Raw genomic sequence first — 16,473 nt, 5'->3', positions numbered from 1 at the left:
AAAAAAAGAAAAGAAAAAAAAAAGAAAAGAGGTGCAAGTTAAGAGCTTGTATTTATCCTGTAATTTTTTTTCCTTTGGGCTTTTCGAGACAGGGTTTCTCTGTATCTTTGGAGCCTGTCCTGGAACTAGCTCTTGTAGACCTGGCTGGTCTCAAACTCACAGAGATCTGCTTGCCTCTGCCTCCCGAGTGCTGGGATTAAAGGTGTGTGCACCACCACCCAGCTATCCTGTACTTTTTTTCATCACTAGCCACAGTCTAGAATACCTAATAAGGTCAGTATAGACAGGGCAAAAAGGAGTTTGAATAAGCCCCCCTGCTCAGTGACATGTTCAGGCAGTTTATGAGAACGGTCTTTCAGGGATAATGAAGAGCTCAATTGACCAGACCAAGGCCTTGTGAGCTCCTGATTCCACCAAGTGTCCTGCACCCTTAGGACCCAGAGGCCAGGATTCTGGGACTCCCTAAAAGTACCCTGAGGATTATTTCTTTGCTTCTAAAGTATAAAGGGGTTGTAATAAATCTTTTGTCTTTTCAACTAGAACTTGCTTCCTTACCTGGCAAGCTCCCAAAACTGTGAACTTGCCTCAGAGCTGTCCGATGTTAGGGAAACAGTGAGAGGCCTGGGATCTGGCACTTCAGCTCAACCTCAGACTGCGTAGGGAGGCCTGAATCCCATGGCTTGTTTGGGATCTAACGGCAAGTCTGAATTGGCCAAGACAAGTACCATCTCCCACCCATCATGGACATCCAGGGGCACCCATCCTGGAAGCCTTCCTCCTCCAGAACAGGTTTTTGTTGGATGGGCACTGTCAGGGAGCAAGCACGACCTGGTAGCCACCGTGCGGCAGCACCTCAGTCCTGCCTGTTGGATCTTTCCATTTTCCATGTTATTGGATCAGCTTACCTTCCATGGCCCCAAGGACCCTGGTATGGGGTTAGTCTGAGCCATCTTGGTGGTTGGAAGAGTTTCTGGAAGATATAACATCAATGATAAGACTTTCAGGATGGGGGTAGTGAGGTAAGAAGGCACAAGAAAAAGGAAAAGAGGCTTGACGTCCCAGATATTTTCAGGATTCTGGCTCTGGTGCTATTACCCAAACCTCAGGTTTTCCAACAACAAACCTTTTACATGTAGTCACTGTAAAATTATACCAGGAGAGCCGGGCGGTGGTGGCACATGCCTTTAATCCCAGCACTCGGGAGGCAGAGGCAGTCGGATCTCTGTGAGTTCGAGGCCAGCCTGGTCTAGAAAGAGCTAGTGCCAGGACAGGAACCAAAAGCTACAGAGAAACCCTGTCTCGAAAAATCAAAAAATAAAAATAAAAAAAAATTATACCAGGAGGGCTGGAGAGATGGCTCAGTGGTTAAGAGCATTGCGTGCTCTTCCAAAGTACCCGAGTTCGATTCCCAGCAACCACATGGTGGCTCACAACCATCTGTAATGAGGTCTGGTGTCCTCTTCTGGCCTACAGACATATATGCAAACAGAATAGTGTGTCCATAATAAATAAATAAATATTAAAAAAAATTATATCAGGAATCCAGATGAAGGACTGCAAAGGCATTGGACCTCTTGATAAATGTACCTTCTGACCTGCTTGCCTTCAGAAACAACATTGCCTGGGTCTAACGTATCCTAATATCAATTTTCTGACAAATGTCTATACTCCGTGTATCTAGTCATTCAGGCAGTAGGGTCAGAATTCCCCACCTTACCTGCCCCAATTAAAAGGCAACCTCTACTTGAATCTTCTGTGGTCTTCCAAGCACCAAAATTGACCTGCTATTCTGCATGTTCATCTTCTCCTCTGTCTCCTACCTTTCTGTCTTCTCCAGTCTGCAGATTTTGACTTGTCCCTCACTTCCCAGGACTTCTCACAATACTCATCTGTGTTGCTATTGACTCTATACTGGGTGAGAATCTCAATAGCAGGGCTGGCAATTCCTGGGTGATTGATATAGCACCACACCAAAGCTGTGGAGCATCCAAATAAGCCGCATCTCCTACCCATTGCACCTCCCTGTGCCCAAAGGGAAGCGGTTATTGCCATATAGGTGACTCTTCAAGGTAGCAGCTGAAGCTGTCCACTGACCAAAGTTCTCCACTTCTCCCCACCTTTAAAGGCTCTAACCTCTAGGCAGGAGACAACTGGTTCTTCCTCAAAGATACCGTGAAAGCCTTACTCACCCAGCTCCCTCTGCACAGTCTGGGTCTCCATCTGTTGTCACATCCTCTATGAATCCCCTCTTTATAGTCCTGCAGCTGACATCCAATGGCTCTGTCAGCACTCTGTTTTCCCTCTCTCTTTGTCTCTCCTGATCCTCAGAGCTTTAGTGGCTCAGTCTACTGGGTGGGGGTGGGGGGTGTCCCTCCAATCTTTGTTTAGGATTACAGAAGTGCAGAGGCCCTGCTGTTGGGCAGAACTGGCTGTCCGGGAGGTCTACTCTGAGCAGTTGGGAGTTGAGGACAGAAGCCCTCTGTAGTGAATGTTTGTCCCTATCCTATTCTGCCTAGGTTCTCCCTAAGATCTTGATAGGTTCTACCAAACACACAGAAATGGACCACATAGGGGATGGAGAGATGGCTCAGTGGGTAAGAGTATTGCCTGCTATTCCAAAGGTCCTGAGTTCAATTCCCAGCAACCACATGGTGGCTCACAGCCATCTGTAATGAGGTCTGGCGCCCTCTTCTGGCCTTCGGCATACACACAGATAGGCTATTGTATACATAATAAATAATAAATAAATATTAAAAAAAAGAAATGGAGCACATATATTTTTCCATGAATATGAACGTAAAGCTGGATGCGGTGGTGCACATCTTTATTTATTTATTTATTTATTTTTTTGGTTTTTCGAGACAGGGTTTCTCTGTGGCTTTGGAGCCTGTCCTGGAACTAGCTCTGTAGACCAGGCTGGTCTCGAACTCACAGAGATCCGCCTGCCTCTGCCTCCCGAGTGCTGGGATTAAAGGCGTGCGCCACCATCGCCCGGCATGGTGCACATCTTTAATCTCAGCACTTGGGAGGCAGAATCAGGCGGATCTCTGAGTTTCGAGGCTAGGCTGGTTTACAGGGGGAGTTCCAGAACAGCCAGGGCTGCATAGTGAGACCCTGTCTCAAAAAATAAGATAAAATAAATAAATAAAGTGAAAGTATTCTTACAAAACTAAACACCAAAGCCAGACGGTGGTGGTGGCACACGCCTTTAATCCCAGCACTTGGGAGGCAGAGGCAGACAGATCTCTGAGTTTGAGGCCAGCCTGGTTCACAAGAGCTAGTTAGGACTGTTACACAGAGAAAGCCTATCTCAAAAGAAGGGAAGGAAGGAAGGAAGGAAAGAAGGAAGGAAGGAAGGAAAAGCTCAGCACATGAACGACTATTGCATGAGAGATCGTGGGGTCATGAGAGATCGTGAGGTCAGCAAGCAGGCCATTGCCGTGTTCACCAAGTGGTTCCTAGCCTTACAGGCAGTCTAAGCTGCCACCCTCAACCTGAGGACACTCATTTTCTTCTATCACCGTATGTCCCAGAAACTTGAGGATTTTGAGGTCTCTTCTGATAATTACCAAGCTTTCAAAATAACCTAATATGGGGCTTTGAGAAGCTATTGTTTCTTTTACAGTGCTGGGAATCAAACCCAGGGCCTCACGCGTCAGAGGAGCACTTGACCCTGAGCCACACCTCCAGCCTCCGCGCGTGACTTCACAGAGGTGTGGCACATTCCTTCTTCTCCCTCCTTGTCTGAGGCTCTGCTTTGTCTGTCCTGCTTCAAACACGACATCGAAGCTCCAGGTCCCAGTCCCATTTCTTTCTGGGGAAGTTTGAGCACAGGCTATCCAAGGAGTAGAAACATATGAAACCAGCTTGCAATCTTGTCCCAGACTGGGCATCACAATTTCCTGTCCATCCTTAGTGACTATGGTATATATAACGTTGACCGTCCCAGGCTGGGAATCACAATTTCCCGTTCCTTCTTAGTGACTATAGCATATATAACGTTGACCGTGAATCTGACCGTTCATTCTCGATCCTTAGTCAGCCCCATGAAGAGGTCATCACTGCAATTATTTCACAGGTGAGTAGACGGAGGAACGAGAAGACTAGATTGTAAGCAAAGTCACCTCTCTTTTTCCTCTCTGGTCTGGTGCCTGCCATTGCATGATCATTGCTGGCCACCTTCAGCTGTCAGATAAGGAAGGTGAAGGGATCAAGGCAGTGTTAGGTAGTCAAGACTCACCAAATCATAACTGTTTCATTAATTGTGTCAAATAAGATTCCACCTTGCCGGGCTGTGGTGGCACACGCTTTAATCCCAGCACTCAGGAGGCAGAGGCAGGCGGATCTCTGTGAGTTCGAGGCCAGCCTGGTCTACAAAGGGAGTTCCAGGACAGGCTCCAAAGCTACAGAGAAACCCTGTCTCGAAAAACCAAAAAAAAAAAAAAAAAAAAAAAAAGAAATAAGATTCCACCTTATGCTAGGGTCTCATAGAGACAAGTGGAAACAGGCAACAGACTTTAGGAAAAAACGAGTCAGATAAATGCTTTCTTTTTTTTTTTTTTTTTTTTTTTTTTTTTTTCAAGACAGGGTTTCTCTGTGTCTTTGGAGCCTGTCCTGGAACTAGCTCTGTAGACCAGGCTGGTCTCGAACTCACAGAGATCCACCTGCCTCTGCCTCCCGAATGCTGGGATTAAAGGCATGCGCCACCATCGCCCGGCTGGATAAATGCTTTCTTTGAGCTGAGAAAGACCACATTTATTCAGTTTTCATTTCCCAGTAGTTTTCTTTATTATCTGTAGTGAATTCTATCACACACCCCAGGGTCTTTGATCAGCTTCCCCCTACACCCTTCTCTCTGTGTGTGTATGTATGTGTTCATGAGCATTGGGGATGGAACCCAAGAGACCTGAGCATGATCCATCCCCAGCACTTGCTAGGCTGGTTTTCTAACACTAACACTAACCCTAACCCCTACCCCTACCCCAATTCCTGTCTATCAGAGACATGGATTTTTTTTTTTTTTTTCGAGACAGGGTTTCTCTGTGGCTTTGGAGCCTGTCCTGGAACTAGCTTTGTAGACTAGGCTGGTCTCGAACTCACAGATATCCGCCTGCCTCTGCCTCCCAAGTGCTGGGATTAAAGGCGTGCGCCACCACCGCCCGGCGAGACATGGATTTTGAAATGTCTTCAGAGCCCACACGTTCATTGCACAAGCAAGTAAGACAACTGTTCAGTGAGATGAACTATTAGATATAGGGACGATGATCGACATAGGGCGAATACGACAATCCTCCCTCTCCAAAGTGTAAGCTGGACAGTTTAAAACTTGGACCTCTTGATACTTTGGCCACATGCTAGGGATGGTTGGTGTTCAACTGAATTTTGTGGGTGGTTTGTCGCCCTGGCCTTGCCTCTGGGCCCAGGGGTAGGAGAGTGAGGCCATGGGGCCAGGGAAGCCCTTGGACTCAGCACATTGTGGAGAGGACAATGGGGCTAGCCCGGCAGCTGGGCCGCACTTCTGTTGGACACAGCAGGAAAGGTACAAAGCAAAGGGCCCCGTCAGCACTCAGTCAGCTCCCACCTCCCCCACAAGAGCCTGCTCTGGGGGACCTTTTCTCCCCTGTCCCTTTCTACCTCTTTAAACAGGAAGGAGAGCGGGGGCCTGGCTGATTCTGAAAAGGCTAGGAGGCCCAGGCAGTAGCGGAGATTTTGGGAGACATCTCAAATTTCTGAGATCATCTTCTGCTTTCAGGCATAGAGAGCTAGATGCCCATTGGCCAGAGAACTCTGAGGCTGGCTTCCTTCATTTGAGACGGGCTTTCAAGCGGTCCAGTTCCGAGGTACCTCACAGAATTTTCAGTGCTGCAGGCTGGCCCATTCCTCCTGCTAGGATCCCTAAAACTGATATAGGAAATGGGTGTCTAGGATGACACAATCCGCTCTCTACTTCTGACAAGCAGAGGCAGATCGCTTCTTCCTTAGGCTTGCCTGACTGCAGGAGAACATTGGACACCCAGTTAAATTTCAGTTTCCAGATTAACAATACATACATCAGGATAAAGAGATCCCAAACTTACCGTGTTTTTGTTTTTTTCTTTTCTTTAATTTAATTTTAATTTTTTTTCAGATTTATTTATTATGTAAACAACATTCTGCCTCCATGTATGCCCACATGCCAGAGGAGGGCACCAGATCTCATTACAGATGGTTGTGAGCCACCATGTGGTTGCTGGGAATTGAACTCAGGACCTCTGGAAGAGCAGCCAGTGCTCTTAACCTCTGAGCCATCTCTCCAGCCCCTGTTTTCGTTTTTTTCAAGACAAGGTTTCTCCATGTAGCCGAGCGGTGGTGGCGCACGCCTTTAATCCCAGCACTCGGGAGGCAGAGGCAGGCAGATCTCTGTGAGTTCGAGACCAGCCTGGTCTACAAGAACTAGTTCCAGGACAGGCTCCAAAACCACAGAGAAACCCTGTCTCGAAAAAACAAAACAAAACAAACAAACAAAAAAAAAAAAAGGTTTCTCCATGTAGTCCTGGCTGTCCTGAAACTCGCTCCATAGACCAGGCTGGTCTTGAACTCACAGAGATCTGTTTGCCTCTGCCTCCTGAGTGCTGGGATTAAAGGTATGAGCCACCACTGGCTAACTTTGAATTTCTGACCCTCCTACCTCCGCTTCCTGAGGACTGGGATGATAGGCACAAATAACCTGTCTCCTTGGGAACCCGTTCTGAGCCACTCTCTTTCTCACATTGTATCCAGTCGTCAGCTTAATCTCCAAAGTTCTGTGCCCTGCCCCCCAATTTCTCCAGCCCTATTTCATCAGTTACTGCAAAGTGCCTTAGACACTAAGAAACGAAGAAATTTATCTAATTATTTTAATACCACAAGGGTAAGTTTGAGCGTGAGCCCTCCAGGGATGTTTCTAAGATGGAGGCTGTTTCCATCCTGCCGTACTGATGTCAGTGTTAACTTCATTTCTCGTTGTTGGGTCTTTTCCAGTAGCAGATGGGGTTGTGTGCTTCATTGTACAGAGTCACTTGTGGGGACGTTCTGGACTGGAGGTTCAGAGACAGACACGAAGAGACAGAGAGGCTTCTGTGACTTTCTGACTTTCTAGAGATCAAGGAGCCCCAGCAATCCCTATTCCACGCCTTACAGGATAAGATCAGCCGAAGGTATAGACATTTGGCTGCTTTGACTTCATATCTTTTCTCTGATTGTTTGTTTTGAGACAGTGTCTCACAATGTAATCCTGCCTGGCCTAAAGCTTGGTTTGTAGATCAGGCTGACCTCGAACTCACAGAGACCCACCTGCCTCTGCCTCCCAAGGCTGGAATTACAGGCATGCACCACCACCGCCCAGCTGTAATCCACTGCCCAGCTGTAATGTATAATCTTACTTTGTTTCTCTCACTTGTAATTCTCTGTCTCTGGCCCTCTAGTCCCATCTTTTTTTTTAGAGAAAAGCACTCTATTCTGGAGTTACACCCTGGCCACTATTCCTGCACTCTGAAGTGTGTGTGTTGTGTGTTCCTGTACACGGTATAAGCAAGTACGCTTGAGGCCACATGTCCATGTCTACGTCCCCCTCCATTTTATTCCTCCTCATTTGTTTATTTTTCTACTCTTTTTGTTTTTCTTTTTTTTTTAAAGATTTATTTATTTATTATATATACAGTGTTCTGTTTGCATGTATACTTGCAGACCAGAAGAGGGCACCAGATCTCATTACAGATGGTTGTGAGCTAGGAATTGAACTCAGGACCTCTGGAAGAGCAGTCAGCGCTCTTAACCTCTGAGCCATCTCTCCAGCCCCCTGTTTTTGTTTTTCGAGACAGGGTTTCTCTGTAGCTTTGGAGCCTGTCCTGGAACTAGTTCTTGTATACCAGGCTGGCCTTGAACTTGAGATCTGCCTGCCTCTGCCTCCTGAGTGCTGGGATTAAAGGCGTGCGCCACCACCACTGGCTCATTTATTTTATTGTTGTTGTGTATTATCTCATGGTCACACATAGAGGCCAGAGGATGACTTCCAGGTGTTCTCTTCTTCCACAGTGGGTTCCGTGGGTCGGACTCAGATCGCCAGGTTTTCATGGCAGTCTCTTTTACCTGCAGAGCTATCTTGGTTTTTTGTTTTTGAGACAGGTTTCTCTGTTGCTTTGGAGCCTGTCCTAGAACTCACATTGTAGACCAGGCTGGCCTTGAACTCAGAGATCTGTCTGTCGTCTCAGCCTCCTGAGTGCTGAGATTAAAGGCCTGCGCCACTACCACCCAGCCCATTTCAGTTTCCTAAATTTCTTTTTTCTTTTCTTTTTGAGATAGAGTCTCACTATGTAGCTCTGGCTGACTTGGAACTTGCTATGTACCAAGCTGGCCTCTATGTCCTGAATTCTGGAGAAGGTGCATCGCTACAACTGGCACCTCATTTTTTATGACACTCTCTTGTATTAAATGAGGAACTCTAATTTGGCTAGCTGGTTGACCAATGAGCTCTAGGGATCCCCATGTCTCCATCTCCCATCTGTTGTGCTTTCCTGTCACTTTAAGGGACAAGCCACGCCCACTCCCATTACCTCTGACCTGCCCGCCGCCATCTTAGGCCCTTCCTTTTTTGCTTCCTTGACGTGCGTGCTCTTTATTATAAGCAAGACCTGGGAATATTATGGTTTTGGTCCCTTTAAGAGACAAGCCACACCCATTCCCCCTCCCCATCCGCTGAGGCAGGCTGATCTTCAGCTTCCGGCCTGAGCTCGCTCTTTTTTCCATCTTCCTCTCGGAGAGGCAGCTTTGCTTCTGCCTCTCTCTCCACTTTTCTGCTTCCCCCCTTCTCTGTCTCTTTCTCCTCTTCTCTCTCTCTCTCTCTCTCTCTCTCTCTCTCTCTCTCTCCCCCCTTCACCCCTCCTCCTCCATAACCCCCTGAATAAACATTCAACCTTACCCTGCATGTCGTGTCTATCCATGTTTCTGTCTTCTGCCCGCCATGTGTCTCCCTGCAGCCATTGCCCAGGGACCAGCAGCCGTCTCTGCCTGGGGCCCACTGCCTGCTGCCACATGGCCCGCCACCACTGCTCTGAGACCAGCAGCCATCTCTGCCTGGGGCCCACTGCCTGCTGCCACATGGCCCGCCACCACTGCTCTGGGACCAGCAGCTGTCTCTGGCTGCTCCCAGGGCCCGCTGACTGCCGCCACATGGCCCACCGCCACTGCTCAGGCCACCACTCTGGGACCGGTAGCCATTTCTGCCTGGGACTGGCTGCTACCAGAGTCTGCTGCCTGCCACCACATGGCCCGCCGCCACCATTTGGGACCTACAGCATTTCTGCTGCCTACTGCCACTGGGGATCTTGCAGCATTTAAAAAAAAAAGAATAACACCATCTTCCGCACACAGACCGGTGTCGGGGTTACAGACACCCATTGAAATGCCCAGTTTTGTTTTTTTAAACATAGGTGGCAGGTATTTGAACTTAAGTCCTTATGTACACTGTTAGGGTCCAACCCCAACACAAACTATCCTTCGTGGGAATAATTGAGACACAGTTCACATAGCAATATCGGAAGGAAGTCTCAGGGTTCATTCAAATCCAAGATCACCCACGTTTATTCTCCAAACAGCTTTTATCTCCAAAGGGAAACTGAGGGGGAAATTCATTAGCGTTCTGTTTCCGGGGTAGCTGGACTAAAGTCATGTCTGCAGCTCTGTCACTAGCTTGGATTAACACCTCTTTCCAGGTGTTCCCCATATTTACAAAGAAGGGAGCAGAACAACATCAGCATATCCTGACCCAGGCGGCAGCCAGTCTGTGTTTTTGTGACCACCTCAGGTGCGACTGTGGCTTGAACTCCTGGCCACCAATACAGTGCAGAAATATGTGGCCTGGACTCTCTCTTCCTGTTCTCCATCATGTCGCAAGATCAAGGTGAAAAGGAGAACCCCATGCGGGAACTTCGCATCTGCAAGCTCTGCCTCAATATCTGTGTTGGGGAGAGCGGGGACAGACTGACCCGGGCAGCCAAGGTGTTGGAGCAGCTCACAGGCCAGACACCTGTCTTTTCCAAAGCTAGGTACACCGTGAGGTCCTTCGGCATCAGGAGAAATGAAAAGATTGCTGTTCATTGTACTGTCCGTGGAGCCAAGGCAGAAGAGATTCTGGAGAAAGGCCTGAAGGTGCGGGAGTATGAGTTGCGGAAAAATAACTTCTCAGATACTGGGAACTTCGGCTTTGGGATTCAAGAACACATTGACCTGGGCATCAAATATGACCCAAGCATTGGGATCTACAGCCTGGACTTCTATGTGGTGCTGGGCAGGCCAGGTTTCAGCATCGCAGACAAGAAGCGCAGGACAGGCTGCATTGGGGCCAAACACAGAATCAGCAAAGAGGAAGCCATGCGCTGGTTCCAGCAGAAGTATGATGGGATCATCCTTCCTGGCAAATAAATTTTATCCAAAAGGCCAATAAAATTTTTCTCAGAAATGCAAAAAAAAAAAAAAGAAATATGTGGCCTGTCTAATATTGCCCCACAGTACACAAGGCAAACACTCCCTCGACTGAGCAGCTCCCCAGTGCCCTAGATTTTTTTTTCTAGATGCATCTATTCCTCCATAACATCTCATTATTATTCAGATTCAATTCCTTCTTTCACATATTCTGGTCATTTTAAATGATCTCTCTGTCTATCATGGATTAATCTGTCATCTTTCCATTGGGATCAAATGCTGGGTCTACAAATGAACATCTTCCCATTGGTCCTCACTGGTCCTCAGCATTATTTTAAATTCACCTCCGTTTGGAAACATCTTTTATGCTTGTCCTAATGACTGTCGCAGCTGGGCTATGAACTTTCTCATTCACTGCATGTCTCTCTCCCTGTCATGGCATTTGTGTCATTTGTGAGGGAGGATCTCACCAGGTAGCTTAGGATGATTTCAGACTCACAGGAATCCCCCTGCTTCAGCATCCTGAGTGCTAAGGTTTCAGGCTTGAACTACCAGGACCAAATGGCATTTGCTTCTTTGCTGACTTGGTTTTGTAGCAGGTCGGTCTTGAGCGCGTGGTGCCTATTTTGGGCTTCTCGCTTTGATTGCTCTGTATCACAGCTGAACAGTTCTGATTAACTAACCTCTTGACCAGGCATTCCCTGCAGGACTAGTGTGCCCACCTCTGACACTGGCGCGATGTTAGCGCCCTGGCTTTTCTTCCCACAGACTCTGGGCAGATGCCTCTCTCTCCTACTGTGTTTCACAGCCCAGGGCGGTAGTGTTTCTATCATCTTCAGGACAGCCCATTTGTGGTTGGCTTTGAGCAAGAAATCTGGACTTTAACTGATGTAAGTGGGTCCTGAGCATTGCCCTACACAGAGGAGTTTTTGTTTGTTTGCTTGACTTGGTGGTGGATATTTGAGACAGGATCAGAGGTGAGTCGAACTCACAATCCTCCTGCCTTTGTACCCTAAGTGTTGGGATTACAGATGTGTACCACCACACCCACCTCCCACCAAGACATTTTTTCTTTCTTTTGTTTTGTTTTTTTTTTTTTTTTGGTTTTTCGAGACAGGGTTTCTCTGTGGCTTTGGAGCATGTCCTGGAACTAGCTCTTGTGGACCAGGCTGGCCTGGAACTTACAGAGATCCACCTGCCTCTGCCTCCCGAGTGCTGGGATTAAAGGCATGCGCCACCACCACCCGGCTCCGATGAGATCTTTATGAACTATTCTGAGATCAGTTCGTGGAGCTTACCCAGCATGCCCTGCTGAGCCCTCTGAGGTACATCCAGTCTGTCCACTCACAGCCAGCTCCTAGTCCGTTCTGGCCTTGTAGATTCATTTTAGCCGTTGGTATTTTACATGCCTGTCACACACAGATTGACTCTTCAGCGTTGGCCTCGTTTCTCTCACAGCTGTGTGCGCGAGCTTTGCCATGTCGCGTGAAGCTGGGCTGTGTTTACTCTCCTTGCTGGCCAGTACCCTGCTCTCTGTAAAAGTGCTCTTCTAGTGCGCTATTCACTTCAGCCAGTGCTTCCTGACCTTCCTAATGCTTATGCCCTTTAATACAGTTCCTTGTGTTGTACTCCCAACCATAAAATTATTTCATTGCTACTTTATAACTGTAATGTTGCTACTGTTATGAATTGTAGTACACACATCTGACATGCAGGACAGTTGACATGTGACCCCTGTGAAAGGGTCACTCGACCCCCCACTGACTTGGCACTCCCCACTTTGCATCTGTCTTCATTCACAGCATTGGTAGAAACGGTCTCATCCGAGTTTCAGGTTCACAGGAACCATAGCTGCTTGGGAGAGGCACAGGAACGGGATCACTGGGTGAATTTCAGCAGGCACTGTGGGCAGATTTTCTGCATTGCTGACTTGTACTTGCACTCACAGTGTGGTGTGGCTTGGAGGTCCGCAGGTCACAGAGGACTCAGAGCTAGTCCGTGTCTTGTTCCTCGACTTCATCGACATTTGTCGCTGTTTCTTTTCAAGGTGAATGATTTAAGACCGATGTGAAGGCAGGCGAGACAGCACACACCTGTAATTCCAGCACTTTGGGAGTCGGAGGCAGGAGGATCTTAAGTTCCAGGTTAGCCTGTCTCAAAGGGGAAACAAAAATCTATGTAGGGGGAGGTGGTACAGGCTTGTAATCCCAGCCTAGAGGTGGAGGACAGCCCAGCTACCTGAGACCTTGTCGCAAAAACAAAACAAAAGAAAATTTCTTTGCAGCCTGGGAAGGTCAGAGAATCTAGAGCCACCTGTTGTAAGATACAAATAACTGGATCAGATACAATTTGTCCACCTGCCCCTTGGAATGAATATATCTATGTGTTAAAAAGTAGACAGTCACCTCGAAGATCTGCCATATGAAGTCTTGTTTCTGTTAGGTATATTGTGTGTGACACTGGCTTACCGCTGGCAGGGGATCATTGCTGAATGGAATTCTAAAATATTGGAATTTGTCCTGTTGACTAAAGATCCCGCAGGCTACCCTCCTGATCTTTCGTCTCTGACCACCAGGGGGCACACGTCTGACTTGGGAGCACAAGCCAGCCCATTCCGAAATCAAGTTTCTTGGGGAAAAGAGATCAGAGGCACAAGAAAGACTTGGCTAGAAGAAAAGATGGAAGTTTTTCAATGTGTGGTCCACAGGATATGCAATTAAAATGCAGGCCTGCTTGTTAGTTGAGGCCTAAAGAGTCAGACTCTGTGAGGATGGAGCCTGGGAACTCCATGTTAAGCAATAGCCATTCCCTCCTAACCCCCTCCCCCGGGCAGGACTGACTGTATTCTGAGGTCTTGGGCTCAACACTGACTTTGGGCATGTTAACTCTGTGATCTCCAGTATTTAGTTAATCTAGAATTCACTATTATCTTCCAAGCTGACACAAAAACACAGCTAGTTCTTAGAACTGCTATGAACAGTAAAGGAATCAATTTGCATAAAAAGTAGTACCTGGAAGCACCTATCTTCATAAAACACAAACACAAACACACACACACACACACACACACACACACACCATCCAGTTAAGAGCAGTGGCTGCTCCTCTGGAAGACTAGGAGTGGATCCCAGCACCACATGGTGACTCACACCGCCTCTAACTCTAGCTACAGGGAGATTGGTGCCTTCTGCTTCCTCAGGCACTGGGCATGCAAGTGTTATACAGACATGCATGCAGGAGAAACACTCATAGATATATTTTTAAAGTTCTTTAATTATAATCATAGTTTGAATCTAAGGGGTAGAAGAGAAGAGGAGGGCCTGTGGTGTCCTTCTTCTCATTTGAAACAAAACAGAAAACTGGGAAGCCAGACAGAGTGCCGTCCAGTCACCACACATCGGGAAGAGACTGCTGAGGATTGGGTCTGATCCTTCCAGCCAGACGCCCTGGCAGCTGATTCCTTCTATACTTTGAAAAAGGAGAAAAGACCAGCCTGGTCTACAGAGCTAGCTCCAGGACAGGCTCCAAAGCCACAGAGAAACCCTGTCTCAAAAAACCAAAAAAAAAAAAAAAAAAAAAAAAGAAGAAAAGGAGAGACTTGTAGTTGTTTTTGTTTGCTTGATTGTTTTTTCTCCTTACTTTTTTTTGGGGGGGGACTCCATCCAGCTCCCAAATAATCACACACAGAGGTTTATTCTTTTTTATGAATACCTGGCCTTAGCTTAGCTGATTTCTAGCCAGTTTTTCTTAACTTAAATTATCCTGTCTACCTTTTGCATCTGGGCTTTGATCTTTCTCTATTCTAAATACCCTTCTTTACTTCTTACTCTGTGACTTGCTGTGCAACTGGCCCCTGGAGTCCTCCTCTCTTCCTCTCTTGCTCCTCAATCCTCTCTTCGCAGATTTCTTCTTCTATTTATTCTGCCTGCCAGCCCTGCCTATCCTTTCTCCTGCCTCACTATTGGCTATTCAGCTCCTTATTAGACCAATCAGATGTTTTAGGCAGGCAAAGTAACACAGCTTCACAGAGTTAAACAAATGCAACATAAAAGAATGCAAGACAGGGCTGGAGAGATGGCTCAGCAGTTAAGAGCATTGCCTGCTCTTCCAAAGGTCCTGAGTTCAATTCCCAGCAATCACATGGTGGCTCACAGCCATTTGTAATGAGATCTGGTGCCTTCTTCTGGCCTTCAGGCATACAGGCAGAAAGAATATTGTATATATAATAAGTAAATATTTTTTTTAAAAAAGAATGCAATACATCCTGGCATCATTAAACAAACATTCACAGCATAAACAAATGTAACACATCTTACAATAATATTCCACAACAGAGCATCTACTTCAGGGTTTCTGTTTCATGAAAGAGTCTGCCAGACATTCTACAGGACACAGAAGAAAGTGGCTGACAAACTGCCCATATAGGTGAAACTGTATTTGAAATTTCCTGCTTTGTGGAAAAGTCTGCAGGATATTATGGGGCTGTAGACTGAAGATGGATGTCCCAACAGTACAGAAGAACTTTGGGTGACTGTCCAGGCAGCGAGATGTCTCTGTAAATTCTAGAATTTTGGAAGTTGCTTACAATGCAAATCCTGTTTACTTAGGTAATATTATATCCTTCTGGAGTCTTTGATGGAGTTGAATAATAGATAGACAGTTATAGTTTTTCTTAGTTACGATAAAAGATAAATTAGATATAAATATAATACAATATAAATCTTGTAACTGTAATTATTGCTTAATATCTGTCTTGTTATATGTAATTTTACTATGTTAAAGTTAAAACCTTTCTTTTTATTTAAACAGAAAAGGAGAAATGGTGTGGGAAGTCCTGTATATGTGTTACCTTTATTGGTTAATAAGTAAAGAAACTGCATTGGCTTGTGATAGGGCAGAGTAAAGCTAGGCAGGAAAAACTAAACTGAATGCTGGGAGAAAGAAGGCAGAGTCAGTGAGAAGCCATGGAGCAACCAGCTGGAACCTTCTTAGTAGGCCATGATCCTCATAATAAAATATAAAATAATGGAAATGGGTTAATTCTAGATGTAAGAGCTAACTAGCAATATGCTTAAGTGATTGGCCAAACAGTGATTTAATTAATACAGTTTCTGGGTGGTTATTTTGAGTCTGGGCAGCCGGGAACAAACAAGTGACCTCCTACTACAGTTATGGAACATTGATCTATCCTGCCACAAAGGTAAGTCCCAAAAAAGAAATTGCTCAGAAATATGGGCAACATCTGAATGTGGTCACTTGCCTGAGGAAGCTGGGGGGAACCATGATTACATCCCAGGGCACCAGGCAGGGCCCACAGAAGGAGCTTAAAATGGAAGGTGTCTCAGAAAGAGTGCTGCTGTTTCTTCCAGTGCTTCCAGACCCAAAGCCATTATGCCTCAGCCAGCTATCAGTCTCTAAACCAACAAGGTCCCCTTTCATCAGGGTGCTGCCTTGAAAGGGCCCTCTGCCATTTAAACTGTGTCTGTAGGCTGCATTCATTTAAAGAATCTCAGTAAACCCAGAGACATGTTTCTTTCACTTTTATTGAGATTTAAATGACACATAGTGGGATTCATTTTTTTTTTTTTGGTACAATTATGTTTCTGTGAGTGTTGGTGTGGCCCTTATGATATATTGACCATAAGAACCTTGTGATATATCGACCATAAGAATGGTGGTAGTTTGAATGTAATTGGCCCCCTTAATCTCACAGGGAGTGGGACTATTAGGAGGCTTGGCTTTCTTGGAGTGTGTGTGGCCTTGTTGGAGGTAGTGTGCCAATGTGGGGGTGGGTTTTAAGGCTTCCTTTGCTCAGGATACTTGCTATTGCCTGCAAGACGTAGCTCCAGCACCACGTCTGTCTGCATGCTACCATGCTCCCCAACATGATGATAATTGACTGAACCTCTGAAACTGTAAGTGATTCACCCCAGTTAAATGTTTTCTTTTTTCTTTTTTTTGGTTTTTCGAGACAGGGTTTCTCTGTGGCTTTGGAGCCTGTCCTGGAACTAGCTCTGTAGACCAGGCTGGTCTCGA

At 46.4% G+C, this 16,473-nt stretch overlaps 2 protein-coding genes across 2 annotated transcripts in view; one reads left to right on the top strand and one right to left on the bottom strand.

The window, feature by feature from the left end:
* Positions 1-1,155, bottom strand: part of Cryba1 (crystallin beta A1) — a 6,994-nt gene extending 5,839 nt beyond the window's left edge. The window contains 2 exon segments of the mRNA XM_026780649.1: positions 247-256; positions 788-1,155. Of these exon segments, the coding sequence (XP_026636450.1) occupies positions 247-256; positions 788-986 (209 nt within the window). The 5' untranslated portion in view covers positions 987-1,155.
* An 8,722-nt stretch (positions 1,156-9,877) lies between these two features.
* LOC101998391 (60S ribosomal protein L11-like) lies at positions 9,878-10,495 on the top strand. Its single transcript, XM_005349488.2, has one exon. The coding sequence runs from the start codon at positions 9,901-9,903 to the stop codon at positions 10,435-10,437; it is 537 nt and encodes a 178-aa protein (XP_005349545.1). The 5' UTR covers positions 9,878-9,900; the 3' UTR covers positions 10,438-10,495.
* Positions 10,496-16,473: the final 5,978 nt, after the last annotated feature.

Source organism: Microtus ochrogaster, chromosome 7 (genome assembly GCF_000317375.1).
Source record: "Microtus ochrogaster isolate Prairie Vole_2 chromosome 7, MicOch1.0, whole genome shotgun sequence".
NCBI classification, from domain to species: Eukaryota; Metazoa; Chordata; class Mammalia; order Rodentia; family Cricetidae; genus Microtus; species Microtus ochrogaster.
The sequence above is the reverse complement of the archived record's forward strand: the minus strand, read 5'-3'. Positions and strand labels throughout refer to the sequence as shown.

What these genes read in the sequence shown, in the direction of transcription:
- LOC101998391 (XM_005349488.2), top strand. Translation starts at nt 9,901, where the DNA reads ATGTCGCAAGATCAAGGTGAAAAGGAGAACCCCATGCGGGAACTTCGC.